The 16,405-nt window shown below is 59.2% G+C and overlaps 1 protein-coding gene across 1 annotated transcript; it reads left to right on the forward strand.

The window, feature by feature from the left end:
* Window positions 1–231: 231 nt before the first annotated feature.
* Window positions 232–11,639, forward strand: FBXW5 (F-box and WD repeat domain containing 5). Its single transcript, XM_054393473.1, has 8 exons — window positions 232–424; window positions 2,863–3,020; window positions 3,976–4,150; window positions 5,005–5,153; window positions 6,606–7,089; window positions 9,119–9,266; window positions 10,269–10,481; window positions 11,359–11,639. The coding sequence occupies exons 1-8, from the start codon at window positions 232–234 to the stop codon at window positions 11,603–11,605; spliced, it is 1,767 nt and encodes a 588-aa protein (XP_054249448.1). The 3' UTR covers window positions 11,606–11,639.
* The last annotated feature ends 4,766 nt before the right edge of the window (window positions 11,640–16,405 follow it).

The following is a 16,405-nucleotide window of genomic DNA, read 5'->3' on the forward strand; positions in this document are numbered from 1 at the left end:
GCCTCCTGAGGGAGGCGGAGCAGCGGAGCCGCCGGAGCCGCCGCGGTGCTGTGAGGGGCGGGGGTCCTGGGGGGTGTCTGGGGCGGGGGGCGCGGGACGCGGGGCCGGGGGCCCGGGACAGGCCCGTGAGGGCGGCCCCTGAACGGGCGCGGGCTATTTGGCGCGGAGATTGGGCGCCCGGACCGGGCCTGACCCCATGTCTGGTTCCAGGCGCGGCGGCAGAATGACACGATGGACGCGGGCGGCGGTCCCCTCCTCCCCGACAGCGTCCTCTATGAAATCTTCCTCTACCTGGACCACGTAGACGTGCTCTCGGTGGGCCTGGTGTGTCAGCAGTGGCACGCCGTTGCCCGCGACGAGTTCCTCTGGAAGGAGCTCTTCTACCGCTACTATCGCATCTCCCGAGAGGTGCCCCGGCACCCAGGTGCGCTGGCGCGGGGGGACGGGGCTGGCGCGGCTGCCGCGGGGCTGGCGGCCTTACTGAACCGGCCGAGCAGGCAGGGCAGTCGTGTCGCGCTGGGGGCTGCTCAGCGCTGGAGCCTCCGGCGGCTCTGGGAGGCTGTTCCTGGGTGACGACACTCGAAGCTTCCCTGTCGTGAGCCCAGAAGGGAAAATCGTCTTCCCCTCTGCTGCTGAACCCACTGTCCCCTGGTGTCGAGAGTGATGGAGTTTCTAAACCGTATCAAGTTAGCAGTCTACAGGCTCAGGCGGTGATGTGCCTGTGAAGGGCTCTGGAACTGCCCACACCTGTCAGATGGTTCCCGCTCTTTCACAGCGAGGTGGTTTTCGAGCCTTCTTGAGACAGATGCTCTCTGGTAGCTACAGCACAGCTTGTCTGGGTGCAGCCGAGGGAGCTCCTGAGGAGACGCAGTGAGTCACTGCACGCTGCTACAGCAGAGCCTGGTTGGATTCCATGATAATCACTGCTGGCTCTTCCTGATCAGGACCTTACAGCAAGCCCCTGCTTCAGGCGCTGTCCCTTTCTCGTCTGCACTAGGAAGAGCTGCGAGTGCATATTAGCAATCAGACCATTTCCATAGGAAGGAAGCAGCAGCTGCAGCCTGGCTGTGACAGAAGGCAGCTGCTCTGGGGAAGGAGGGGGGTGTGCAGCCCTTTAATTGCACAGTGGGCAAATGCTGACCCACTTTGTGAGGGCAGGTCAGACCTGATCTCAGCCTTGGCTTGCAGCAGGTCCCAGGAACAGTCAGTATTGTCTGAGCCTGGCTGGGCCTTCCCTGGCCAAAGCTGTTGACAGTCTTGAGGGGCAGCAGTTCTATGGCCACAGGTTGCTGCTGAGTGTTGGGAGCAGTTTGCTGTGGTCTGGAAGGGTAATCCAGTGGTGTCCCACTGGTTGAGACAGGCCTTGCGGAGCTGCTGACAGGAGCTCTTTGCTAAGGAAGGTCTCTCTTGGAGACCAAAAAGCCTCTTCCCAGCACGCTACAGAGCTCCAGGAGCTCTGTGCTCTGTGGAGGATGGGGGTGTGTGGAGCTCTCACCAGTGGCCATGGTGGAAGGAGTTGGCTTCTTGATCTTGAGTTGCTGTTGCCACAGAAGGTCAGGAAGAAACACCCAAGGATCAAGCAGCTGGAGCCTCTGCAGTGATCTCCCAGTGCATGAGGGCTCTGGGAAGAGAGATATGTGGATGGGACAGCTTGGGCTGTGTGACTTCATTTGCTTAAGCCCTGGAGCTCTGTGGGGTTGAGGACATTACCTTTATCTGAGGCTCTTTGGCCAAGCTCCTTCACTTCCAGCCTCCTGCAGTTAGTAAGCTGCCAGCCCTGTCCTTTAGCACCACCTGGGACTGAGCAATTGATGCTCCTAAGCTGGTGCTTCTGGAGCTGTAAGACCACTCCAGGAGGCAGCAGGGTCAGGAGAGGGCTGAAGTCTGGGGAAGTGCTTGGCCAGCCTGCCTGCCCTGGGCAGCTCTGAGCTTTGGAGGATGGTATCCAGTGGGTCTTGGCAGAGCGATGTTGGTGTTGCTGTCCGGCTGGGACCTGTCCGGGCTGCTTCCCAGCTGGATGGGCCAGGACCAAGAGCTTCAGAGGAGGATGCAGCACCCAGTGTAGTGAGGAGGGGTTGTAATGTCCTGGTGCAAGCTGCTCCCTGCCTGCAGGAGCCTGCTGGGCTGCAGTGAACTCTGAAGGAACCCTGCAGCCCTTGTTCAATGTAACTGGGGAAATTTGCCCTCATCCATATGCATCCTAATGTTCTTTGCTGCCTTGGGATTTGCTGCTACACGAAGTCTGCAGCTGCCTCACCAGGCACTTTGTTAAGAACCCTCCTTGGCCCTTGCTGTGACTTCTGAGAGCATGCTCCAGGCTCCTACACAGTCCTGGCACACTGCAGCCAGCTCCTCTTCTCTGGTCTCTTATCTCATGGAGATGGCTTTTCCTGGTCTCGTGTCTTTCTGGAACCTTCTTAGTGCTGTGTTAGACAAGATAAAGATATCCAGAGTGGAGCCTGGAGCCCTGTGGAGCAGGTCCTTCTCCTCACATGGCTGATGTGTTAGTGTTGTGCTGGAGCTGGGTGCAGTCCTGAGGCTGCTTTGTCCTCAGCAAGGCAGCAAGCTGACAGCTGTGCCCTGGGGTTCTCTTGCTGTGGCTCTGCTGGTTTAGAAGGTGGTGTGGAGCTGTGTGTTGGCTGGAAGAAAAGGTGGTTTTGTGTGTGAGTGGGGAAGCCACTGAGAAGAGTATTAAGGCTTCCTAGCTGAGGGGAAGCCATAGGTGTGGTGTCCTCAGCGGAGCTCCCGGTGTTGCTGGCCGGAGGCAAGACAGCTCTGGACTGATTCTGCAGCTGCCATGTTCAGCTCTGTGGCTTCCTTCCACTCATGCTCCTGTCCTATGTCCTTGCTCCTGCACTGCAGCTGCTGTCTCCTGGTATGATGAGTTCCAGAGGCTCTACGACACCATCCCCTGTGTGGAAGTGCAGGCCCTGAAGGAGCACAATGACCAAGTTCTGCACCTCAGCTTCTCCCACTCTGGCTGTTTGTTTGCATCATGCTCCAAAGACTGCACTGTCAAGGTAAAGTGACAGCCACCTGGCACAGCCCTCCTGGCTTGGAGCTCATGGAGCTCTCATGCCAAGAGAGCATCCTTCAGGAGGAACATGGAGAGGAGAGGTTTGACCAGGTGTGCTGCACTTAGGCCTGTTCCTGCAGATCTTAGAATCGTAGAATCCTTTTGGTTGGAAGAGACAGGTCACAACTAAATGTCTCAACCACTTCACCTGGCAGCCTGCTCCAGTTCTTTACAGCTCTTTCTCTGAAGAGAATTGTTATTTCCTGATATTCAACTTAAACCTCTCCTGGTGCAATCCGATGCTATTTCCCCTTCCCCTGTCACTTGTTGCCTGGGGGAGCAGACTGACCCTCACCTCACTACAACCTTCTTTCAGGTAGTTGTAGAGAGTGATGAGTTCTCTCCTTGGTCCCCTTTTCTCCAGGCTGAAAAAGCCTCAGGTCCCTCATCTGCTTCTCACAGGCCTTGTTCTCTAGACCCATCACCAGCTTTGTTGCCCTTAGAATCATGGAATGCTGCTGAGCTGTCCTCAAAGCCACAGGACTAAGGACTTTTGCAGATGTAGCCTTGAGGGCTGTGGTTCCCAGCTCCAGCCTGGGTGCAGATGGCCAAGGTTTCTGCCTGGCTCTGGCTGCTTTCTAGGTGCAGATCAGTCCCCTGTGGTGCCCTGGCTCTAACACAGGGTGTGGAGGTGGAGATGCACTGCAGAAGTGTCTTCCATGAGTGGCTGTCTTGGGAAAGATCTCTTTGGACCTGCTGGCAAGTTCACTGCCTGAACACCTCATGGCTGGTGGCAGCAGCCCTGCATTCAACCACTCCCCAGAGGGAATTTGGGATGAGGCACTTGAGGAGGGTCCCTGGCATGACTTTTTTATTGTCCTAATGAGTGCTGGCAGGAGAGATAAGTGAACCACTCCCAGGCTTCTCAGCAGCTTTTGGCTTTGTCCATCTGTCTGCAGATCTGGAGCAATGAGCTGGACATCTCCCTGCAGCACAGCTCCAACATGAGGCCCTACAACTGGAGCTACACCCAGTTCTCCCAGTTCAACTCCGACGACTCCCTGCTGCTGGTGTCGGGTGTCTTTGTGGGCCCTCACAACTCCTCCTCAGGAGAGATTGCTGTCATCAGCATGGGTGAGTGCTGCCCTCACTGGCACCTCCTGGGAGGTGTGGACTGGTGGGTGCTGGCTTCTTCCTCTTTGGCTGTGTGATGCCTTGACCTGTGCCTGTCCAGCCTTCTACCATCTGTGCAAGGGGATCCCAACTGCAGTTCCATCAGGTGAACCTTCCAGGTAGCCTTAGCTCTGCTTAGGTCACCACACCAGCACCTAAGGGCAGTGTGGCCTGTATGGGCACTTAGCTTCTTTTCTAAGTCTGGGCAGGGCAGGAGCTGTCCATGTTGCCTGCTGTCTTGAAACCACCATTTCTGACCCAGGTGCTGCTCATCCCACCCTGAGGGCCCCTGTGGCCTTTTGAGACACATTGATCTGGATCTACTTCACCTCCTCCTCTGCAGCTTTGTGAGACTCACTGATGCCCACTGTCATCTCTTGGGGTCTCTGTGCCACGGCCCCCTCTGTGCCACAGCCTCTCTGCCAGCAGTCAGGGCCTGCTGCTCTTTGCCCAGCTGGGAAGGGCCCTGAGCCTAGCCAGCAGGAGCAGGGAGCTCTGTATGTGTTGGACTTGCCCTTGGGGTGCCTGCTCAGAAGGGCTGCAGGTTGGATTGCTCCCTGGTCTGGCTTTGGCTGGCTGCCCTTTTGTTTTGGTTTCCCTTGCGTATGCTCTCCCCACACATCTGAGGAACACAAACAGTCCTCACAGCAGTGACTGGAGCCTGAACAGTGGCCAGGCAGCACCTGCTCAGCCTGCAGTGGAGGTGCTGCATCAGTGCCTGTCCTGTGGAGCCCTGAACCCCTCCTGCCATGCCTTCTGCCATGGTTTCTCCAGGCCCTTGCCAGGCTCAGGCTCATGTTTCCCCTCCCTTCCAGAGAACTTCACACTGCTGTCCAGGGTGAGGAACAAGCCCTATGATGTGTTTGGCTGCTGGCTGAATGAGACCAACCTGATATCTGGCAACCTGCACCGGATCGGGCGCATCACCTCCTGCTCTGTGCTGTGGCTCAACAATGCTTTCCAGGTGAGGAGTCTGCTGCAGCTCCACAGGCACTGCAGCTTCCTGCTGCCTCCTGGGGGAGAAGGAGCTGTGGGGAAGAGTGGCACAATCCACCTGTCCTTCTTGTTCGTCTCCTCTGACTCACTCTCAGGATCTTCAGCTGGAGGCAACCCTTGTGTGAGGTTTCTCTATGCTTGGTGTTGTGGTGCCCATTGCAATGTTCCAACCCTGCCCTCCTATTCCATTAACTCTTGCCCCATCCCATTAACTCCTGCCCTGTTAATGGGGATGAGGGTTAAGTGCAGTGCCCTGGAGCACAGGTTGCTCAACAGGAGAGTGGTTGAACCACAGCAGGATTGCTGAGGTCCTGGGTAGTGTGAAGCTGGGCTTGGGACAGCTGCGGTCTGGCCTGTGTCCAAGCAGTGGCTCTCTCCCACTGGGCAGCTCAGTTGCTTGCTTCTGGGAGCTGAAGACAGTTGAGAGGTTGAGCTCAGCCTTTCCTTGTTGCCATTCCTGTGGGCCAGGGGCTGTCTCTGATGCTGTGGTGAGGCCTGGAGGTCAGTGTGTGCTGGTCCTACTCTGCTTGCTTGCTGCTTGGTGGTTCCCTGGGGCTCGTGCTGCTCAGCCGTGTTCCTCTGCCAGGTGCTGGCTCTGTGTCTCAGTGTCATGTCCTGGTGAACTGATGCTGGTCCCTGCATGACCCTTCCCATAGCCACAGTTCTGTGATGCTGACACTGCAGTGTTAACTCTTCCATCTCCCAGAGGTGAGGGAGGATCTTGCCTGCTTTAATGGGAAGGGTAGAAGTGCATCCACAGACTGCCAGAGCAGTTGGGTGAGAAGAGGACTGCTGCCTGTGGCTGGGGGCAGGTGACCAGGCTGGTCCTGCTGAGGGGCACAGGAGCATGGAGGTCATAGAGTGTTCTGGGTTGGAAAGGACCTTTGGAGTTCATCTTGTCCAACCCCTCTGCAGTGAGCCGGGACATCTTCAGCTAGAGCAGGTAGCTCACAAGCCCTGTCCAACTTGACAAGGGGTGGAGCTTCTGCCACTTCTCTGGGCAACCAGGGCCAGTGTCTCACCACTTCAGTGTAAAAATGTCTTCCCCTTCCTCTGCTGCTGGGAGAAGGCTCTTGCTGCAGCTGTGTGTGGCAGAGGCCTGCCCCTGCAATTCCTGTAAATCACTGAGCAGCACTAAGCTCCTGCTCTGGGGCAGGTGGTGGCAGCAAGGCTGCCCAGCCTCTGTGCTCCCATCTCTGCTGGAGTCTGCCCACTCCTGCAGGCCAGCAGGAGCCCCTTGTCCCAGGATGGGAGGAGTGGGATTGCTGGCCAGCTTCTGGAGCCACTTCTCATGGTCACTGCTCCACAGCAGTGCAAAGAGAGCTCAGGGTGTGGCTGCTGTCCAAGGGCAGGCAGCCCTTGGTTGGAGCTCTGGGAGTGACCCTCCAGTGCAGTGGTTGCACTGTCCCTCTGCTTGCAGGGCATCGAGTCTGAGAATGTGAACGTGGTGAAGAGGCTCTTCAAGATCCAGAACCTGAACGCCAGCACCATCCGCACCGTCATGGTGGCCGACTGCAGCCGCTACGACTGCCCTGACCTGCTGCTGGACTACGAGGAGCAGCTGGCAGCCTCCTCCGCCTGCCCCTGCCCCATCTTTGATCTTGGAAGTGACAGCGAGGAAGAGGAGGCCAAGGCCAAGCAGACCCTGGAGCCAGCGGTGCCGGAGGTGCCGGGTGCCAGGGACGTGGCGGCAGAGGCTGGGCTGCAGCAGCTCTTTGATGATATCCTGGAGGGCGTGAGGCCAACCCTGACCGAGACAGAGCTGGAGACAAAGGTGGCTGAGCTGTTCGTGCGCAGCAGAACTAAACCTCCTGAGCCCAACCTGCTCCCCGCCGACAGCAACAGCAAGGCAAAGTACTTGATCTTCACCACAGGATGCCTCACTTACTCCCCACACCAGATAGGTGAGCTGGGGGCTGAGCCCAGGGCTCTCCTGCTCCCAGGGGTGTGCTGCAGCCCAGCTCTGGGTTGGGTCTGGAACAGCTCTGCTATGTCTGGTGCCTGTTTGTGCTGAGCCAGTTGCAGTTTTGCTGAGGCTGTTGAGATGCCCCCAGTCACTGAAGGGGGTTCCACCCCACAAGCACTTGTCTGAGAGTTGTTTTGTTGCTACCAGGCTTGACACGTGGCCAGACAAAAGCCCTGGTAAGGGTTGAGCAGAAGATCGAGAAGGAACTTCTGAGTTAAGGACATCAGCCATGAGCTGGGCACCAGTGGGTGGATTTGAAGGGTGGGGATTGCCCTGACAGAGGTGTGTGGAAGGGCCTTGGTCATCCTCTCCTGTAGGGGTGCAGAGGGCATGAGAGCAAGGCTAGTTTGAGCAGCTTGGGCTTGATGTGCACCTTGTTTGCACAGCGTCCTTCAGCTCTGGGAGATGAAACCCTGCTGCCCCTGTGCCCACTGCAGTCACCCTCTGTCCTGTAGCCGGTGGGGAGGGCAGAAGAGCTGCTGCCAGGCAGGGTCAGTTGCTTTTGCTGCTTGCACACCTGCAGCCTTGTTCTCCTGCTGCAGGTTCTTCTGACCCTCCTATTACAGCCACCAGTACAGCCCAGTAAAGGGGGGGAGAGGCATCTTCCAGAGCTGTAGTCACCCAGGAGACCTGGACTGATTTCAGCTCTGTGCCATGCGCCCATGCACATCTGGGTCTGCAGACAGAGGTGGGCCTTAGCCTGCTTGTGGGGGGTGGCAGGGCCTGTGCTCAGCCCTGCCAGCAGCTCCATCTGGGCTGGGGCAGGCAGCAGGTGAAGGCAGAGCACAGGGCAGGGGCAGCTCCTGCCTCTGGACTCCAGTGAGGGCTGGGGCAGCTTCCCTGGGCTTCAGTACCTTTGAGCTGCAGGCACTCCCTGGCCCCTGGCCAGTGGCACAGGCTGGCTGCTGGGAGGGAGCAGCCCTGGCTCAGCTCTCCCAGCCCTGAGTCACTGCACAGGGTTGTGTTTACTCACTGCTTTGTGTCACACTGCCCCTGGGCCTCTGCTGCCTGTCCCCGGGGGGCTGCTGGCTGTGTGCTCACCCTTGGTAGGCTTGAGTCATGGGCGGAGGTAGCTTTGTGTGTGCTGGACACCTAGCTAAGAGCCCAGCACTGCAGGGATGAGGCAGACAGTGCTGAGCAGTTGGATGGAGGAGCGAAGGTCCTGGGCTGCCCAGGCTCAGGTGCTGTGAAGTTGAGGTGCCCTGGAGTTGAGGTGCCCTGGCTGTGGGAGAGGGCTGAAATCAGGCACCCAGCAGTGGTTCCCTCAGAGGGCTGAGGAGATGTGCCATCTCCCAGCTGCTCTTGGACCTGCTGAGGGTTAAGTTCATACATGCCTGAGAGCTGCTGAGGCTCACAGGAGCCCTCCAGGAAGCTGTTGTGGATGGTTTGTATCTGAGATCTCTGTCTGGAGCTGGAAGGGGACAGGGCTTGACCTGTGTGTCCCTTAGGAAACTGAGAAGATATATAGAGCACTTGAGCCCAGTTTGGGACTGACTCCCTGTTTTTGGAGCTCTCTGGGGCTGACCCCCAGCTACACGTGGCAGGGGAAGGCCCAGCCACAGCCAGTGCCTCTGCCAGGCTGGGTACTGCTGCAGGTGGGCCCAGCCCAAGGAGATAAACTTTCCTGCAGCCAGCCTGTCCCCTGGGCGAGTGCAGCTGCTTGGTGCTGCAGTGTGGGGTGGGCTGAGGTGGGCTGTGCAAGCCAGGCTGGCAGCTGGGCACTGGGCATCTCCCTGGCTGGGCTTGGCTGTGCCAGTGTGTCACTTAAGGGCAGTGTCCTGGCCAAAAGCACCACCTGAGAGCTTGAAGGAGCCTGGCAGGGACAACAGCCCAACCCCAGTGCTCGGCTGTAGGTGAGCCAGTTCTGCTTCCTCAGCAGCACTAAGGGAAGCCCCTTGGAGCCTGGGGCTGCCACCAGCCCCACTGGCAGCCTGCAGAGCCACTTGATTGTGCTTTCTGTCCCCAAGGGATTAAAAGGATCCTGCCCCACCAGATGACGACGGCAGGGCCGGTGCTGGGGGAGGAGCGGCGCTCGGATGAGTTCTTCGACTCCCTGGATCACGTCATCGACATCCATGGGCACATCATCGGCATGGGGCTGTCCCCTGACCACAGGTCAGCCTGCTGGGGGCAGCTGCCTGGGGCTTTGTGGGGTGAGCAGCAGAACTGGCTGGGGCATGGAGCTGGGGGGCCTGCATGGGGCTCTGCTCCTTCATGTCCTGTTCTGGTGCTGAGCTCTTTGCTGTGCTGCTGAGCCCAGCTCAGGAGAGGGGCAAAGGAGCTGCTCATGCAGCGAGTCCTGTTCTTGAGGCAGATCAGTCAGAGAATGGTTTGCAGTGAATGAGGCTTAAAGGTCATCCAGTTCCAACCCCTAGCCATGAGCAGGGATGCCTCCCACTAGCCCAGGTTGTTCAGAGCCCCATCCAGCCTGGCCTTGAACACTTCCAGGGATGTGGCATCTACAGCCTCCCTGGGTAGCTTGTTCCAGTGTCTCACCAGCCTCACTGTAAACAACTCCATCTTTATGTTCAATCTAAATCTCCCTTCTTCCACTTGGAAAATCTTTGTCCCTTGTCCTATCACTATGCTCCATGGTAAAAAGTCCTTTCCCATCTGTCCTGTAGCCCCCTTTAGGCACTGAAAGGCTACCAGGTCTCCCTGGAGCCTTCTCTTCTCCAGGCTCTACAGCCCCAACTCTCTCAGCCTGGCCTCACAGCAGAGGGCTTGCAGCCCTTCCAGCATAGCTATGGCCTCCTCTGGCCCTGCTCGCAACAGGTCTCTGCTGTGCTGGAGACTCCAGAGCTGGCCTCAGCATGGCAGGGTGGGTCTCAGCATAGTGAAGCAGAGGAGCAGAATCCACCCCCTCCAACCTGCTGGCCACAATGTACCACCACCCTTAGACTTGGCTTAAATGGGATTCAAGAGGCTTCCCCTGGCCTCTGGGGGCCATCTTTGCCACTGTGGTGGCCCTCTGGTTTCTGAAGGTGGCAAGAAGGCTTCAGCAGGGTGTCCCCACGGTGCAGCCTGCATTCCAGTGAGCCCAGCTGCAGGCTGGGTAAGGAGCAGGGGAGCAGCTGTGCTGGCTCAGCGTGGTGCAGCTGAGCTGTGCCTGCCCAGGTACCTGTACGTGAACAGCCGCGCCTGGCCCCGCGACTGCATCATCTCCGACCCCATGCAGCCGCCGCCCATCGCCGAGGAGATCGACCTCCATGTCTTCGACCTGAAGACCATGAAGGAGGTGAAGAGAGCCCTGCGGGCACACCGGGCATACACCCCCAACGAGGAGTGCTTCTTCATCTTCCTGGACGTCAGCAGGGACTTTGTGGCCAGGTGAGTGGCCGTGGTGCAGGCAGCATCCTGCGCTGTGCCTGGCAGAGGCTTGGGGCTGGTGCTGCTGCAAGCTCCTGTGCCGGGAGCAGGGCAGGGAACAGGAGGGCTGTAAAGAGCAGAGGGACTGAACCAGGGGGTGCTGTCTGCTCTGGTCCTTTTGTGATATCAGTGAGGAAAGGAGAAATGTTAGGCTGTGGCATGTTTGGCAGCAGGAGGCAATGATCTCCTTGAGGTCTGCAGGCAGCAGGTGCTTTGGGGCAGGCTGAAGGGGCACTGCAAACAGTCTCTGGATCCCAGAGGGAGCTGAATTTCTGCATGGTGAGGGTTAGAAGGGACCTCCAGAAAACATCTAATCCAACCTCCTGCTAAAGGAGGGCACCCACAGCAGCTTGCCCAGGAGCACAATGGCCAGGAGAGGTTGGAAGCTCTCCAGAGAAGGAGACTCCACAACCTCTCTGGGCAGCCTGCTCCAGGCCTCCAGCACCCTCACAAAGAATTTTCTCCTGCTGCTCAGATGGAATCTCCTGGGTTCCAGTTTGTGCTCAGTGCCCCTTGTTCTGCCACTGGGCACCACTGAGAAGAGTTTGGCCGCAGCCTCTTGCCCCCCAGCCTTTATCTCTTGCTGAGCATTGCTCAGATCCCCTCTGGGGCTGCTCTTCTCCAGGCTATCAGCCCCAGGGCTCTCAGCCTTTTAAGATGCTCAAGTCTGCTTCTTCAGGTTGAAGCTCATGGGTGATGAGGCTGCAGATGGAGGCTGGGGCCTCTGGGCAGAAGGGGGCACCCTCTGCCTCCATCTGGGCAGGAGGAGGAGGGTTGAGGGTGGCAGGTTCTGGGGGCTGCTGTGGCGAGATCCTCAGTGGTGTGTGGTCCACCACAGCGGGGCCGAGGATCGCCATGGCTACATCTGGGACCGGCACTACAACATCTGCCTGGCCAAGCTGCAGCACGACAATGTGGTCAATTCGGTGGCCTTCAGCCCAGTGGAGCAGGAGCTGCTGCTGACTGCCAGCGACGACTCCACCATCAAGGTGTGGCGGTCCCCACGCTCCGTGCGTGGCCAGCAGGCCAGGAAGCCCCGGCCCAGGAAGCTGCTCTTCTCCTGGCTCATGAACCAGAAAAGCTGAACCCAAGTACACCTGCTCCTGCAGCTTCCTCACTGCAGCCACCTCCTCTGGAGCTTGCAGAGCCTTGAGCCCTGCACCACAGAGACAAGCTCTGGGCACACAGACCCCAGCTGCCAGGCCAGGAGGGACCCTGGGCATGGAGCCGCTTCCCACTGGGAGCCTCTGCTTCAGACAGGACAGGAGAGCCCAGCACTGAGCTGGGGCCTGGCAGCAGCCCGAGCTGCTCACTGCAGGCTGGGCTCCCCACAGCTTCTCACCAATGCTGCTGCTTGGGCACAGCTCTCTGGGTGAGCTTTGGTCCCTGAGAACAGCCTGGGACATGTCCCTGGCGTCAGGACTGCACAGGCCTGGGCCATGCTGCCCTCACCGTGAGCTGCTGGCTGCAGAGCCCCTGGCAGGCACCGCAGTGCTGTGCTGCCTTGCTGCAGGACTCTTTTAATGGTGGTTTTATTCCTGTTTGTTTTGTCCCAAACCTCCACAGACAACTCTCCAGGTGCTGGGTGATGCTGGGCACCTCCTCCCACCAGGCGTCACAGCCCTGGAGGGCAGGGAGGCAGGACTGGGGCAGGGCTGGGGGGTCTGGCTGGCCTCTCACATAGCCCTCAGGGACACAGCCAGTGCCCTGTTGATACCCTCTGTTAGCAGTGGGGCGTTGGTGCCACCAGTGGCCAAAGGGGAGAGTGGGGAGGGCTGGTGGGGAGGTGGTGCTGGCTTTGCCTTCTCCCCCTCTGTTGAGCAGCACTTCAATAAGCTATGGCCTGGGCACCTATTTATTGTAGGGGATCTGCTGCTGCTCCCCAGGGGCAGCTCTGAGGATGGCTGCTGAGGCTTGAGGTCACTTCTCTCCCATGCTGCTCCAGTTGTAGCACTTTAGGTTCTCTTGGTGTATTCTCCATGGCTATGTGCAGGCAGCCCCAGCATGGCTGCAGGAGTTCACCCACAGGTGCCTGCGTGAGTGCTGTCCCTACCCTGACAGCTGAACAAGCTTCCACCTGGGCTGCCTTGCTGTGGGTTGGGCGACCTGGGGATTCCTTCCCAGGGCCCCTCTGAGGGTGGAGCTGGCTCACTGGAAGTGATGATGACCTTGGTGGCCTTTGCTCTGCCCTGGACGGAGCCTTTCCCCTTGCAGTTGGTACTCAATGTGCAAGTCTGAAACTGAGCTCCTGAGCTTGGCTTGGTCTGGATGGCTGCAGCCAGCAGTGACCCCAGGAGCTGCTGGAGTCCTTCCTGGGAGCGTAGCTCTGGGCTGTGTCTGGAAAGGAGCCAGGTGGGGGCTGGGGGAAGTGTTTGAGGACTCCCCTGGGAGCAGGGGTGGCAGCTGCCTGTGTCATTCATGGCCTGGGGCAGCAGCCACTGGCTCTGCACTGAGGCTTTAGCAGCCCCTGTGGCCCTTGGCAGGTGGCTTGAACCCTCCTCCTGCTGTGCCCCACAGGTGCCCAGGGCTTTACCCCAGACCCCTGTATTCAGGTTTCTTGTCATCAGAGTGACTTCCAGAAGCAAGGAGAACCTTCAAGTGTGTGCACAGGATCCACATCCAGCTCTGTCCAGTCATACAGAATGGCCTTGGCCTTCCTCCCCCCTCCCTAAGATTGTGAAATCTCTTCTCCCTTGGCTCGGGGTAGCAGTGAGCAAGGCACTGAGGGTTGATGTTTGTACTGAGTTTTGCTCTTCACTATGGCATTGAATAAATACTCTGCTAAGGCATCTCTGCAATGCCAGTTTGTTTTCCTGAGTGCAGAACTGAGGCCAACAGTGGAGGCACAGTGCTCAGCGTGCAGCTGCTGGGGCACTGCAGAAGCACCCAAAAAACTCCTTACCTGCTCTGGGCAGGGCAGTGCAGGCAGGACAGAGGCAGAGCATTGCACAAATCTTTCCCCCAGGGAGGAGGATGGGGCAGCCTCAGCAGTGCTCTTCCCAGCCAAGGCTGAGTGCTGCAGGCTCCAGGACAGTCCAGGGGCTGGAGCATCCTTGGCTTCTCCAAGACTCTCCCTGGCTTCTGGTCTCCCAAGCACTAACATCACTAAGCAGGGAAGTGGGGAGCAAGCTCTGTGCCCCTGGCAGGAAATCCTGTGCCACAGCAGGGGGCTACAATGCCAATGTCCCCTGGAGGTTTCCTGCCACTTCCCTGGTGCATCATGCAGCAGCTGCACCTCTGTGGTGTGGGTCTGGCTGCTCCGTAGAGGCAGCTGTGCTGCTGGCTCCCCAGCACCAGTGCAGTCTCTTCAGTGCTGCAGTTCTGCAGGGGTAGGACAGAGTCTTGCAGGCTCTGTGAGTGCACCTAAGAACAGCTAAACCCAGCCTGTGCTAGAGCTCAGCAGCTCTTATCCAGCCCCCAGGTGCAGCAGTGTGAGGGCTTGGGTTTGCCTCTCCAGTTGTTCTAATGCTGGTGAAGCTGGGCTGAGCCCTGCTGTGCCTGCCACCAGCACAGCTCTGCACCCCAGATGTTGAAGCTCCAGCTGCTGGGCTGGGTGGTCTCCAAGAGCCACTTCCCTGCTCTGCATCCCTCCTTTTGGGGCTGCAGTGCTGCAGCTGGGGAATGCTCCCAGCTAGAGCTCCCCCAGCCCTGAGCTGCCCCTGCAGAGCTGGAAGCTGTGTTCGGGGACTGGTGCCAGCGCTGCTCCTCCAACAGCTTTTATTGGTGGTTGTGACCATCCTCAAGGGAAAAACAATTGCACAGTGCCAGGCTGAGATGGGTTCTCTGAGAGCTGTGCTGAAAAGGGAAAAAAGTGAAAAACGCACCAAAAAATTGCAGCAGTGGCCTGTGCCAAGTGTCCCTTGTGCCAGCCACGCAGTGATGGACAGGTAACATTGCTGCAGGGGCTTGCCAGCAGCAGCACAGCCCTGGTGCCCCTGCTGCAGGCTGGAAGGGCTGCACCTGCTCTTTGCTCACAGCCTGGACTCAAGACAACTACCCTGCTGGGGCAGGAGGACCAGCACCCACTCCCTGAGGCAGCTCAAACCCCCCAGCTAAGTCAGTATTGCTGTGGACACCTCTGGTGTGACCCCCCTGGTCCTGCTGCAGGCAGAGGGTGTCCAGCACCCCTGCAGCAAAGCCATTCCCAGCAACTCAGACCAAGGTCACTCCATACAGTTCCCAACAGCTCAAGGAGCAGAGATGATTTCCTTCCCCTCTCCAGGCTCTTCCAGGCCTCTGCAGGGGTGGGAGCCTGCTTTGGGCCTGGCACTGGATGGGAGAAGGGCTCAGGATTTGCCAGGCTGGCTTTTTAACTTGTAAGGCAACAGGGTGAGAGTGGTACTGCTGGGCTTGAGCCATCCCACGGGGCAGGCTGGAACAAGGCTTGCACAAGGGAAGGGTCCCTGGTGCCCCTCTCAACCCCAAGAAGAGCTGAGGGCCCAGTGGGGAGCAGGGTGCAGGCAGTGCTCAGCCCCCTGCTACTCTTGAAGGCAGCTCCAGGGGCACAGGCACCCATGGGCTGTGTGCCCTTAGGAGGACACGGGCAGTGTCTGGCCTGGCCCTGGCAGCCACAGCAGCCATGCAGCTTTCCCAGCCCACACTGCTGCAGCCACCCTGACCAGCACCCCAGGCCCAGCCCAGCTGTGCAGGAGCAGGGCACAGGGGGCTGGGCCAGCACAGCATCCTTGGGTGCAGTTGGCTCAGAATGGGTCAGGCTCCAGCTGGGATACACAGCAGCCTGGAGAAGGACACCAGGCACCCCCTGAGCTCCCCATCCCAAAGCAGCCCAGGAGCAGACAGCCAAGGCAGTGCCATTGTGCAGGCAGTGTGGGGCCAGCCAGCCGTGGCTGGGGCACAGCATCCTGGGCCCTGCTGGGGTGGCTGTGTTGCAGCAGAGATGAAAGCAGTCCACGAGCTGGGTAGCCTCTGAAGCCATCAGGCTGGGGCTGGCAGCCAGGCAGGTTCCTGCTGGCAGAAAAGGGCTTTGGGGGCCTTCTTCCACCTGCAGCCTGACATCCCCTGGGCCTGCCAGCAGTGACCCACAGGGTGACCACCCTCCTGCCTCACTACTGGGGGAGCTGAGCAGGGTCCTGGACAGCAGGGTGGGGGCAGCAGTCAGCTCCTGTAAGGAGCAAAACTTCTGGGCTGTGCTTGGATGCAGATGTGGCTGTGAGGGCACAGGGGAGAGAAGGAAGCAAAGCCTCCAGAGTCCAGCCTGGCCAGCTGCCCACCCAGCTCCTCTGGCCACAACAAAGCAGCTCCAGAGGCATCAGCTGGGCCTGGTGGTGTCCTCTCCACAGCCAGGGCTCCTCTGGGCTGCTGACCACTTGCTGCCCAACACGGAGCACTGCCAGGAGCCCTGTGACAGAGCTTCACTTGGGGACTTCGCCAGCCCAGGCAGCTGCAGGCCCAGCCAGGGGCTGAGCAAGTGACAGGAACCAGCAGGCTCAGTGCTCCCAGTGCCAGTTGCTGCTGGTGGGCACAGCAGGTGCTGGGGGAGGGCAGGGGCTGGCCAGCAGCCGCCAGTGCAGCCAGATCAGTGCCACAGCCGTGGGCATGACTGTGCCCACACAGAGGGATGGTGGCTGCAGCCATATGTGGTTAGCAGCTGAGGGCTCTGGTAGGGCTGCTATGCTGACACTGCCCCATGATGGGGCTGAATGCCAGCTTAGGAGCAAGGAGAGCTTCCAGTGCTGCCACCCTCACCCTGCCCTCTGCTGCTCATCTGCTGGCAGGCAGGGAATGGCACCTCTGGCTGAAAACCCACCTGGGGCTCCCAGGGTCAGGGTGCTGCCCTCCTGCGCCCAGCCCTTGTCACCCTCCTCTGCTGGAAGGCGAGGTGCCCCCAGGGGAAGTTCACTTCTCTTTCACCATGGCCATCTCCA

The sequence above is a fragment of the Indicator indicator genome, chromosome 28, assembly GCF_027791375.1.
Source record: "Indicator indicator isolate 239-I01 chromosome 28, UM_Iind_1.1, whole genome shotgun sequence".
Taxonomy (NCBI): Eukaryota; Metazoa; Chordata; class Aves; order Piciformes; family Indicatoridae; genus Indicator; species Indicator indicator.